At 42.1% G+C, this 13,247-nt stretch overlaps 1 protein-coding gene across 2 annotated transcripts in view; it reads right to left on the bottom strand.

The window, feature by feature from the left end:
* Positions 1 to 334: 334 nt before the first annotated feature.
* The window catches only part of ABCA5 (ATP binding cassette subfamily A member 5), a 79,180-nt gene continuing 66,267 nt past the window's right edge, over positions 335 to 13,247 (bottom strand). For both annotated transcript variants that reach the window (XM_075903999.2, XM_075904000.2), the window contains exons 36-40: positions 12,628 to 12,747; positions 11,467 to 11,616; positions 10,218 to 10,297; positions 7,793 to 7,848; positions 335 to 6,449 (exon numbers count right to left, since the gene is read on the bottom strand). In XM_075903999.2, the coding sequence (XP_075760114.2) occupies positions 6,342 to 6,449; positions 7,793 to 7,848; positions 10,218 to 10,297; positions 11,467 to 11,616; positions 12,628 to 12,747 (514 nt within the window). In that variant the 3' untranslated portion in view covers positions 335 to 6,341. The remainder of the gene's footprint in view (positions 6,450 to 7,792; positions 7,849 to 10,217; positions 10,298 to 11,466; positions 11,617 to 12,627; positions 12,748 to 13,247) is intronic.

Raw genomic sequence — 13,247 nt, 5'->3', positions numbered from 1 at the left:
TACTGTGCAGATGTGCCCTATGTGTTCTGTGGCTACAGGACCTCAATTTATAGAGGTGTCCAGCACTTTTCATGAGTGTTAAGCAAATGGCCAAAAAAAGTGAAAAATTTGCTTTAGGACATGAAGGCATAAACTTTCCAGCTACTAGAACTAATAGCTGAATGTATCACCTATACCCCCATACAACTTCATTGTCATGGTCCTTAGTGACTTAGGAGACTATGTTCAATTGAAGATGAACAAGACTGATGCTCTGAAGTCATTTTGGCGCGTCTGAATATTTTACCGATTATTCCTTACATTTAGCATGGCGGAAAACAGATATACTCTAAAGTGTGAGCATCAGCAATCCATCTTTATTTCAACCGCATCTTTCTTTTGGGAAAAAAAATAGCTACGTGCTAAAAGAAAAATAAACATACATACAAAATTAGACAACAGAAATGCCCAAGAAAGCAGATGACTGATCTCAGGATGTGCATTAACAGAATGCCAACAATGTTTAAATAAAAATAATCTTATATTCTTGCTTCTAAAGAATATTATACACCTCATGTAAAACTGCAACTGTACAATATATTTTAAATAGGGATTTCTCATGGTAACGTGAACAAAATTTGAATTATTAGAACTCCAATACAAAAATACATCCTTATAATACTGCTACAGCATTTTTATCTTCAAAAGTTTTGTATACACTTTTAACTAATTGATCCTCACATCATCTCTGTGAGGTAGATAAGTATTATTAGACCCGTGTCACAGAGAGGGGAATTAAGTTACTTGCCCAACTTCACACAGTGTTAATCAGTGCCAGACCTGGAACCCACAACTACCTGACATCCGGTTCCATTGTCACTTCCCAGGATGTGTATTACCTCTCTCTAACATATAGTTTGAGTTCAGTTGATTATTTATACCTAAATACCAAGAAAAGCCACAGAGCACAAATGTAATATTTCAGTGCTAAAACTTTAAGCTGTTATTGTCTTTCATTGTACTTCCAATATATTTGAACTTCCACATAATTATCTGTTTTGGGATCTATTAGACACTAAATATGTAGTGGACTCAATGGGGCAAATTATGCTCTGACTTACATCTCTCTGAATTCAAGAGTAACCATCAATGGGGTCACTGCAGTGTAGATTAGAATACTTCTGGGTATATTACTTCTAGATTTTAATGAAGTCTTTGATATGGATCATTAGAAAAGTTCGTTACAAACTTATCAGAAAATCAAACCGTACAGGTTGAACCTCTCTTGTCCAGCACTCTCTGGTCTGGCAACATTTGTGGTCCGGCATGATGTTAGTGAGCCATATGTCCACTTATCATGGGCGTGGCCAACTTTCCCACAGTCCCACAAAGTTTGTTCACAGCCACCAGTCCTGGCTCACAGTGTTCTGTGCTGTTAGTTAGCTCTACTTTACCTCTAAATGTTTTCTAAGAGTCCAGTAAGCAGTGGAAGTGTTGAAAACGCTGCTAGATAATATTGACTTCCTGTAGTTCGGCAAATTCTCTGGCTATAAACCAGTCAAGTGCCAGACTAGAGAGGTTCAACCTGTATTAGAAAAGTCGAAACAATGTTACCTGACGATTATGAAAGAATGCAAAACTCTGTGGCTGTAGCTACAAAGGAATTATACGTGATAGAGAATCAAACTGCAAAGAGGCTTCAAGTATTACAGATTATCAGAACCTAGCAAACACAGTATTTTCATACATCAGAGGAAAGAGCAAACTGTACACTGATAAAACAGATTACACCGTGTTGGAGTCATTCTGAACACAGTGGAAAGCAGAAGTGACCAAAATGACATGAGTTTAGAGATTGGGCAAAATAAGACCAGAGGGTGTACTCTAAAGTTTGGAGCACCTCAACATGAAGAATAATATTGTTAAACTCTATGAGCTGAAGGGCACGTATAAGTTTATCAAGATGGATAAACAAATTTAAACTGTCAAATCTGGAATGGATTTGATTCTGGAGTAAGACAAAGGTTCAACTTGCCCCAAAGGCAGGAGGCTAGATGATCTTCCTATTCTCTATTCTCTATGAGCCTTTTGAGAGAGAAAAAATTCAATTTTATGTTTAAGTTTTTCAAACCTTTTGGCCAACTGTGTTTTTCTGAAGCTATGTCGTCTGCTACTAGCAACGCATACACATTGAATATGCCAGTGTGTGAGCGTTCACACTATCTGAATGTGAAATAAATGAAACAAGGATTCAGATTTTGCATAATAACCAAGTAAGACTGCAAACACTAACAAATGATTATAGAAAAGTAAAGTGAGTCTATATAAGTGTTTAACTGTCAGATGATCAAAAGCAAAACAAATTATTAGTGTGTTGGCAAAATATAAGGCATACACATTACTTTTTATTCACATAATGAATGTGTAGTGTGGGTTATTATTCCCTCACAGACAATGCAATACAAGGGGCATGATCCTGATCTTAGGCCTACTGCAGTCAATGGAAAGGCTCCTGCTATATCGACTTAATGGGTTTTGGATCATGCCTTATGAGTGTAAGCAATGGAAGGTGAGTTCAGTAGATATGTAATCAGAGGAAATATCCCCATAAAGAAAGTACCAGAGTAAAACAAATCTGTTGGATAAATGGAATAATTAGCACATTCACATAAGCTTTAGGTAACTATTATCATCTGCCTCATCTTTGTTATAAATACAGAGAAACTATTATTAAATTGAACAAACTTCTACTCTGTCACTGCAATTCAATCAATTGATTTAGGTCAGTAGTAAACTTTAAGGGAAGGAATTTTCATTTAGTTGACATTTGTACAGCACCCGGCACGTTAGGGCATCAGTCCCTAGATGCTACTGCGATATAAACATTAAATACATTAAACAATCGCAAACGAATTGCATCAGTGTAACAGAGCAGAATTTGGCCCAGGCAGTGCCTTAAAAGAATTCAGCAGATAATCATTCTATTTCAACACAAAACTGAGTTACATTACCTTCACTATCCATGGCTAATTAAAGTGACCAGATTGACTGTATACAAGCTCCTGAAATGTAATGTACCCTCTTCATTCCCACTGAGCATAGGGACTGTAGCCCCATGCAAGATGTCTAGGTGTAAGTTGATGCACAGGCTTAAGTGCAGTATGTAAGGAAACAAGATCCACATAATTCCATGCAATCCTAGATGTACAGAGAAAGAAGCAAAAACTGTATTCATATAGGGTTCGTTCCTGAGCCCACTAGGGAAACTGTGAGACTTGCATGGAGATAAATGGAAGCCTACACCTATGTAATTCAACCATCACTCAATTTTGCATTAATTATTGCCCAATGGTTCACAAAGTTTGGGAGCATAAATCTTTGCTTTCTGGCATAGTTTTCTGCATTTTGAACATTTCTGAAAGGAAGAAGATAGGAATTTTCTAATCTTAAAGTAAACATATATAACCGGTATATGTCTCATGTATCAAGTGTCTTCAGATATACACAATATTTGCAAATTGCATTTCAATTAATACATTCTACAATGCAATAAACTGATCAACCACTGGAATGTAGGTCTTAAAAAGCTCAGATCAAATAGATAATTAGATTAAATTGATTCTTTCCATTTTTAAATCAGAGATTTTTTTTTCTTTGAAACTACAAAATAGGATAAATATTTACCCTCAGATCGGAGGATGTAAACCCACACATGGGCTTTCTTACCATTACTTTTACAGAGGCAATTTTGACAGATAAACAAAAGCATTTTTTATAACAAGACAATACCTGTATTTGGAGCTTACTCTTTTTGGTTTATGGTGAGAGAAAATGAGCATGATCTAAATAAGAATGCACTGTCATGATATTGTATTGCCTCGTTACTCTCGCTATAAAATAGATAAGAAAGTATTGGTGCATATGCCTGCTAATTCAGTCTCTCACAAAAAAGAACGCACCTAACAACTGCCTTTTAAACACTGCGTTAGAACATGTGATCAACAAAACAATATTTTTTTAACAAAGAACGTAACTAGAAATGCTCACATTTATGTAAGTTACATAAAGATATGCTCATTTGGTGTTCATGCTTTTACAAATATAGAATGAAAGGAACCTATCTGCCTTTGCAAACCACATTTAAACTTACAAGTACATGCATTATACATTGATGCAACTTGCAAAGGTAACTTGATTAGTTACACCTGCCAACTTGCATGAAAAAGGTGTGTAACGGTTCACCACATACCATATTATACTAACATGTAAACATTTTTAAGTTGAGTGGATACCCAGCTAAGTTAATTACATAATTTAGGGCCCTATTTAGTGATGAACGGCGAATTTCCTTCCCCGCCACCCCTGTGACTTTTACTCAAGCAAAAGGGGCTCTGGACTCTTCTAAACAAGTTTGTTAAGTGACAGCTGTGTCCCTCATCACTATACTATAGATCTCATGCTTAGTGATCAGTTGGGGAGGTGGTAGCCCAGAAAACGGCAGAAACAAGGGAAAAAACAGGGATCGGTTAAAACACACAAGTTATACATTCTGAAGCAGCATAAGGCGGGAGGGATGTTATGATAAGAAAAGTCTAACAAGTATGGTCACGTGGATACTAAAACCCACATATAGCACAAGGAGGAATTTAAAACCGAGATATAATAAATAAACTCAAGGACTGAGGTGACAGAGCAGGATCCATAATGCAGGCAGGAGAGTTAACTTGAAACATATGTACCAAGCAGGAGCATTAGCATTTTGATCAGCAGGATTCAAGGGGAATTTCAGGCCAACATACAAGTTAGGGATGTCCAATCCCATGTAACTGATTAACTGGTTAAAAGTAATGTGGGTTAAATCTAGGTGGGCTGGGGCAGACTCCCTCCTTCCTTCCCCCGCAGGCAGGGACAGCTCCAGTCTGGCTACTCTTAGCCCCCTAAGCGGGGCTGCCAACTCCAGGTCCCATCCTCCACAAGGGCTGGGAGCTGGCAGTCCCATGCAGGGGCTAGTAGAACTGGAGCAAGCCTCTACCCACAGCAGGCCATGGGGCAGGTGCTGCTCCTGGGTACCAATTAACCATTACCTAGTAAGCATCACCTGTTAAGGTACATCTGAGCACAGCATCCCTCTACTGAGTGATGCTTACCGGTTACCCGGTTACTCATTCACATCCCTCATACAAGTTATCTGAATTATAGATATTGGTATTTGGTATCATCTAAACAATTTAGGCTGAATTAATCAGCGCCATAGTCAGTGATGAATCCTGGAATCAGGCAGTTACGTGAGGCGTCTGGGTAGCAATGTCGTCGACGTGGAATTTAATGCAGAGAGGTGACGATAAAGCTTACCCTTGTAAACGGTGAAAGCTCAAAACTGACCCTCTTTAAAACAGCCACTTTCTATGTACATGTTTACTTCACCTCAGACAAGTCCCTGACTCTTGTCTAGTGCTGCTGCCCTGGTTCTGTGGATCCCTGCCTTTGGTGGAAGCAACCTTTTGGAAGAGAATCAAGGAAAAAACACGATCTTGCACTGACACGCATCCCGACTAGCTGAACAAGCTCCAGGTTGGTGTTTTTGGAACAGTGGTGGGCCACCTGCCGAGGTTCTACGTGGGGCCCACGAGACATTTTATTTACCATCATCCATGTGCAGGGTTGCCAGATTCTGCCGGTTTTTGTCTGTGTAGAATTTTTCCTACCGGTATTACTGAAGTGGCATGCACAAGTGAGGACATGGGAAGCGAGGCGCGTGCTGATCGCATGCAACATCGTCGGAGCCGTGCGCGCCCTCTGCATCCAATGAAAATGCTGCTTCGCTTCAGTCAGCATGCCCCACACATTCTAGGTACACAAGCACAATGAGCAAAACTCCTCTATCCTGGGAGACCATCTTGGTTATGACAATCTTGTGGCCCACTGAGATGAAGGAGGGCCACTCATGTGGCCCCTCCACTAGCCACGATCGCCCTTTACTGTTCTAGAAGCATAGAGCATGGGTGGTGGAAATAAACAGGAAATCATAAAGAAACTAACTTGCCATTTACCATGATCACTTCAAAACAAGACCTACTAAGGCAAATGGACCCGAAATTTTCAAAACCAGACAAATTATATGCTAGTGATGAGAATCTTCACAAATAAAGATACTCCCCACGCTTGCATAATATTGATAGATAAACCCAGGAAGGAGAACCATGCTCAACGTTTCCAGATATTTGTGTTTTTCAAGGCAGGTACTTTTATCAATCTCTTTATCTGCTTTCTTAGTGCTCAGCACACAGTACAAGGGAAAAAAAGGAGTCAAACAAAAGTGAGCTGCCGTGTCCAACTACTGCATCCTGTGGTATTTAAAGAGCTCAGAAAATGACTCTATCTTCCTGGGTTCTTTCCCACCAAAGTGTGCTGTTTAGGGTTCCAAAATTGTTATCTTCCTCTTCTTGCTCTTTAACGAGCTCCACAAAAACCTTAAAAAAAAAGAGACCAAAATGGCGTCAACAGTGTATTCAGTGTAAGAGATTCAGACTGCAAGGATCGGAACGCCTACCAATGAGAGAAAATCCACGGAAATGAATTGCAAAAGTGGGACCTACTGCATCAGTATTAGGGTCGAGGAGTCCTGTGGCACCTTATAGACTAACTTCAGTGTTGGAGCATAAGCTTTCATGGGCAAAGAGCCACTTAGTCAGATGCATGTATTAGGGTCAACAACTACACGACCGGCCGACTACACGACTGGCCGATAAGCCTGGGCTTATCTGTTAATCCTGTTGACTACATGCATGCCTCCCACCCCTTGCTGCCTTTGTATCGGGGAGGAGGCAGGAGCAGGTGCTTTTCAGCCAGCTCCCCACAAGCATCAGATCTGCCTGACTCTTCCCTTCCCTCAGGCTGCTGCCTCTGTTGGAGGGAGAGAAGGAGGCTGCCACAGAGCAGCCTAAGTCTGTGGCAGGCCCAGGCTCGCTGCAGACAGAGGCTGTTCTGTAGCAGAAGCCCCTATGTGTGGAGGCTCCGAGCTCCCTGCGGACAGAGGCTGCTCCGCATCCCATAGAGCAGCCCTTGTCCGTGGGGAGCCCTGGTCTCCCATAGATAGGGGCTGCTGCCACCAAGTGTTGCTGCCTCTGTATTAGAGGCAGCAGCATGGGGCAGCAGGCAAAGCCAGTCTGTATGGGGAACTGGTTTTTAAACCGGCTCCTGAACGCCACATTGCTCCTGATAGAAAGGCCGTGGGGTGGCAGGGAGCTCCCTGTGGATGGGGCTAGAGCGCACTGGCTGCCGGCCCTGCTTCGGGAGACTGTCGAATAGTCGTGTAACCACTAACATTTGATGCGGTTACACGACAATTCAGTTACATGCTATTTAACATCCCTAATCAGAATGAATAGGTATATTGACCCCCCAGGATGGAGAGTCAGGACTTTTGTGCCTGTCGCACAACAAAAGAAGTAGCCTGCATCAAATGCGAACTGCAGAGTTATCGATTGCTGGCCATAATAAATCCATGGATTCATCCAGTTTGCACTGGCAAATGACATGGAATTTTTAAATACAAAACATTACAGAATGTTTTTAATAATTCCTAAAGACAAGGAATTGCTTTGTTCCAATCACTGTCGTTTCCACGTCTTTTCACTCCTACTTACAATCCTGCTTTGAAAGTCAATGGGATTTATGTCCCTAAGCACTTATGTCAGTTTTGGAAATGACCCTTCTGCTCTGACTTAGGCACTTTTACAAATTTTACCTTATAAAACCATAATATACAGATTTTGTTTTTTTACAGCTATGAAATAAAATTTGCTTCCTATACCTGTTCCAAGGTTGCTTGAGAAAAGTTGTATTCCTCGATATTAAAGGCATGTTTTGCTGTCAAAAGGGTTAGAAAAAGAAAGTGCATTTAATAACAATTCATCGTCAAAGGATGCAGTCAGTGCCAGAAGAAAACTGGATGGGGTGGGGTGGGGCTCTGCTGGCTGATCGCTGGCACGCAAAAGGGGCTGGACCAGAAGGGGGATTGGCTGACCCCTGCATTGTAGCTTTGCTGCCCCACCAGCATCATCAGCCGCTGGTCCCTCACTCACTGCTGGTGGGAGAGCAGCTGGCAAGGAGGGATCTGACCAGCAGCAGGACCCATCAGAACTGATGAGACACAGAAAATATGGGACAATGTGCCCGTTTTCAAGAAGATCAGGACACCTTCAGGAGGATTAAAATATGGAAGTGTCCCTTTAAAAACAGGATGTCTGGTCATCTTACTACAACCACCATAATCTTTCTCCATTCCCACTGGGATGCCCTGGGATCCCTCCTGCCCATATCCTGGTATCCTTGCCCCCTCACCCAAAAAAAAAAAAAAAGTTTAGACCCTCAGCTCAGGACATTCTGACCTGAGATGCTAAAACAAGGTCATTCTCAGACCCCTAGGGAGGTCTGTTCTCACTTGCAGGGCTGTGAGAGTGAATATTCAGACAAACACAAAAACGCCTTCTTTCAAAAAGATCATGCAACCAATATTGCCAAGACAAACAAAAATGTGTGCGTTGGTGACGGTCATAAGGGAGAGGCAAGGTTACCATGGACGAAAACATGCTTCTTGGATTTTAAGGCAAGAAGGGACTGTTACGTTTATCTATGGTGTACTGTGTAACACAAGCCATAAATCACCATCTGGCAATTAATTTGCAGCAGCGTCTCTTTAAGAAACGCATCCAATTTTGACTTTAAAGCAGCGTTTCTCAAACTGTGGGTTACGACTCTCGGGGGGTCGCGAGCAACTTAAAGGGGGGTCGCAGCTGGAGTCAGTTTTTCACTTGCAACCCCTCTCCCCCGGGCTGCGAAGAGCAGCAGGGCAGTGGAAGGCAGCTGCCGGCAAGCCACGCAGCATGGCCAGGACCGCGGGACTCCAGGTGCACGGCTCAGCTGCAGCAGGAGGCAAGGCGGCGGGAGAGTGAGGCCAGCGCCGGCACAGGAGCGGACATGCAAGGAGCTGGCTGGGGCACGGTTGCTGGGTGACCAAACGCTTCCCCAGCTGGGAGAGGGCGGGGTCTCTCAGGCAGTAGACTGGGGGATTGGGTCGGGGCAGAGGGCTCGGAGACAAATAAGGGCACGTAGGGGTCAGAGGAGGAGGCAGAGGAGACACAAGAGAGGAGTGGAGGATGGAGGAGAGGCGAGAGAAAGAGAAAGAGAAGGAACCAAAGGGTCGCGGAACAGAAAGAGGCACAGAGGTGAAAGAGACGAGGAGAAGGGAAGGGTATTGAGGACCTCAAACGTCTTGAAGGAACCCCAGGAGGGCAAGGAGTCTGGTGAGAAGGGGGAGGAAGCAACCCAGAGCAGTGAGGGTGGGGATCACACACATTCATTTAGCATTTTAGGGGGTCGTGGTATCACAAAGCTTGAGAACCCCTGCTTTAAAGATTAAACAATGAAAAATCTACCACATGTCTTTAGTACTCTATTCCAGTGGATAATGACCCTAACTGCTAACCATTCAGGGTACGTCTACACTACAGAGAAGATAGAAGCTGCCGCTGTCAATTTGCCAGGGTTCAAATTAGCGGGTCTAGTGAAGACAGCTAATTTGAATTGACAGGCACACTCCGATTGATGCCGATAGTCCTGCTTCCATGAAGAGTAAGGGAAGTCGAAGGGAGAGTGTTCTCCCTTCGACTTCCTGCAGTGCGGACAGCGCCAAAAGTCGAGTTGAGGTACTTCAACTTCAGCTACACAATTAACGTAGCTGAAATTGCATATCTTAATTTGACTTTGTCCCGTAGTGTAGACACAGCCTCACACTTTATACCCAGTTTGATTCTTTCTAGCTTCAACTTCCAGTCACTGAGGCTTATTGTGTCCTTTGTCTGCTAGATTGAAGAACCTTCTAGAATTAAATATATTTATCTGATCTAGGTACTTCCGGACGGAAATGAGAACTGAACCATGTTCGTGATGCATTTGCATCAGTTTCGTTCTTTTTACCTTGAATTGTGAACACAAGTACAGAGTACAGCATGGTTATGTACATTCATGTCTTTTACGAGGAAAGAAAGTTTGAAAGGGCAGGAATCATGAAGTGGAGGTTAACATGAAAAAGCTAACCAAACTAAGTGAATTTTGAGGCAAGATTTGAGGAGGAGTCATGTTACATGGTACACAGGATCTGGGAGAATATTGCAGGCTGCATGGTAGGCAAAATGATTTCCATTTACATTGTTTGCTTGGCAAATATTTAGTCTTACCTTCTTCCAGCTTGGAAAAAGAATGAGAGAGAGATTGTACATCTTCCTTAGGAATTTTATAGGCCAAAATGGAGGCAAAACTGAAAAAAATAAAATAAAAACACAGTGAGAGATTCTCAGGTCACAATTGCTGAAAGCAAAAGGAAAGAAAAACATTTCACATGACTGAGTATAAGTCCCTTTTCTATGAAATAGGCAAAGCACTGCAAGCTAATCGTGTCATGACACAGTCACAGGAATGACCATTTGGGATCAGATGATTTGGCCAGAATCCGATGCACCAGCCAAGATCCCTTTGAAGACACCATAAAAATTGAAGCCATCCCTCTTTGGCACCTGAAACAGAGGCATCTGCAAGGCTCTTACTTATTAGGTATTCTCTTCGGTGGGTAGTTCAAAAAAATCCAACCACCTGGTTTAGTCCATTTAAAAGGGGAAATGTCAAGGTCGCACCCTAAGAATTAAGAGGCTGACAGAGTCACCTGGCCAGGGTTTCTTAGGTCCCCAATTTCTTGGACCGGGACAAAAATAAAGATCCAGAATGGAAAAATCTGTCCCCCGTTGATCTCCTTTCTCACACTGATCTCTCCACCCAAACAGCCCCAGCTGAAGAGAGTTCTTTGGGTATTTCTATGATGGCCTCTCCCTGGGCCTTTGTGAACAGTCAGCAAAGTGGAATAAGGTATTACTCTTAAGAGTTGGCACTTACCCACTGACATAAATTCAAGTAAATTTAGCATTTCAACAGAACGTACAGAAGAATTCTTGATGACTAAGTAAAAAAGACGTGGCCAAGCACTGAGGCCTTCAGAGTTCAAGCTGCCTTCAGTATTTGCAGGACTACAGGTACCATCTAAGCTTCTTGGAGTGGGGAAAAGGTCACTCTCAGCAAAAAAATTACCAGGTCACAACGTTTAACTGCCGCATATAGGCAGTTAGTTCGGACTAGGGTGATTTAAAAATGGCGCCTGGACGGGAAGATGCAAATAAAGCCCGGGATATTTAAATCCCCGGCTTCATTTGCAACTTTGAATGCCTACATTAGCCTCCCTAGTTCGAACTAGGGAGCTAGTGTAGACATACCCTAACAGATTTAGTGAGGCAGAAGCTTTCGCGATGCACCTGACGAAGTAGGTTTTTGCCCATGAAAGCTTATGCGCAAATAAATCTGTTAAACTTTAAGATGCCACAGGAATTCTTGATATTTTTTTTTCTTGTCAGTGCCGATCCTCTATTTATTAACTGTTACCTTTCCTGGTGACTTGCATTGGGGAAGATGTGTAAAATCTGCTTGTGAAGAAACTCCACCTGTTGTAGGCCCGCTGTGTCGTTTAATTTCATTTCCAAGAAGTAGCCTTTGCCATATTTGCTCTTTAGATGCTGAACTGAACCAATACACCTATGGATTGTTGAGACAAATACCGTCATGTAAAAAAACCCAGAGCTGATTCCAATAGTTGCTTTTTATGAATTAGATTCTTGTATAAGAGGCTTACGATGAATAACCAAGGGGGCTGTACTTTTAAAAAATGTGATAAATGTGTTCAAAATGTGTATATTCTTTTACCCCAAAGTTCCAAATATGCATGGACAGTGTAGGGGAGCCTGGACCAAAACAACATCTGCCTTGTCCAAAGTAGGGATTGCTAACAAAGCAAAACCCAGGCCTGTCTCAAGTCTGGTGCACACAGCACACAGGAAAGGCTGGGGGGAGAGCTTTGGGAGGCAGGGATGTTTTGCACAATCACGCAAATTCAGCACAGCACAATGAGATCATGCAAAGAAGATCAGGAGCAACCTGGTACCGGTACATTTTATTTCTGATAAGCAAAAAATCAAGCTACAGCCACAAAATTGTTAACCAAGCACATACTTTTTGTAACCTCCTGAGTAGCCTAATGTACGCCAAATATGGGCATAATAGGTATCTTACACAATATGTAATCAATTGGTAGATATTACAACGACCAAGCCGAGTATAAATATAGGTGTAGAATAGATAGTCAGGGGAAGGGACTAGGTAAAGTGTCCCCACTACCTTACTCGCTGCAGTTAGAAGTTTAATCTGGTCCTACTGGCAAATGCATTGTGGACGACTCTGCTTGTGAGGAAAGAAAGAGGCCACAACCTTCCATCCGACAACTGTAAGTTTGCTAATGGTGGAACTGTGTGGGATTTATAGAAATAAGTATGTGTATGTTCATATCCTTAAAGTTAAATACCTCATGTATTGTCCTAGGTGTAGATGTTATTACCTTGTCTGTGCTACCTATCCCATTTATTGGAACAGATCTGTGGAACTTTGCATTGCTTTTCTTTACTATTCTGTGTAAAATAAAGTTAGAAATAAAGTTTATCCTTTCGTGTCTGATGGCTCGAACACACGACAGACAACTGAAGTGGACAATACCTTAACTGTCCAGAGACCAGGATTGCAACTCGATCACACACAGCTTCGGCTTCTTCCATATAGTGAGTGGTGAGAATAGCAGCTCTCTCTTTGCTTTTAAATGCCGCTCGAATTGCCCTCCTGAAAAAAAACCAACACACGATGAAAAATAATAAGTACAGTTATAAATTACCTTGAACGTGACATGCAATATGCTGGGAAAATTACACTTGAGGAATAATGAACACAAACTCCTCAGCCATAAGGCTCAGCTTTTTTCATTCAAGAGTCAAAAAAAAAAAAAAGCAAATGTTTCTATTTCTTTTCCATTTGAGGCTTTTTCAGTTATTTGAAATAAAGACATTACATTTCAGTATTTTGCAGGCATTTGGATATTCACTAGTCTCCTAATCCCAACAGTCTCACTGTTCAAAGAAAATGCAAATTTAAAATGCCAAGTGAATACTATGTAGGCACACAGAAGTAATCTTGCCTACTGCAGGATCCGGGAGGAAATTCCACAATTTGGGGGAAAACATTTCTTTGGTGGGTTATTTTCCTCTAAAACAACGACATAAAGCTGCTCTGAAGTTTGGACTGCCGGAGTAAGTTCTGGGAGAGATGGGTTATTAGGAAAAGAG

The sequence above is a fragment of the Pelodiscus sinensis genome, chromosome 20, assembly GCF_052426305.1.
Source record: "Pelodiscus sinensis isolate ZL-2025 chromosome 20, ASM5242630v1, whole genome shotgun sequence".
NCBI lineage: Eukaryota > Metazoa > Chordata > Testudines > Trionychidae > Pelodiscus > Pelodiscus sinensis.
Note: the sequence above shows the minus strand (reverse complement) of the source record. Positions and strands in the feature narration are given on the sequence as shown.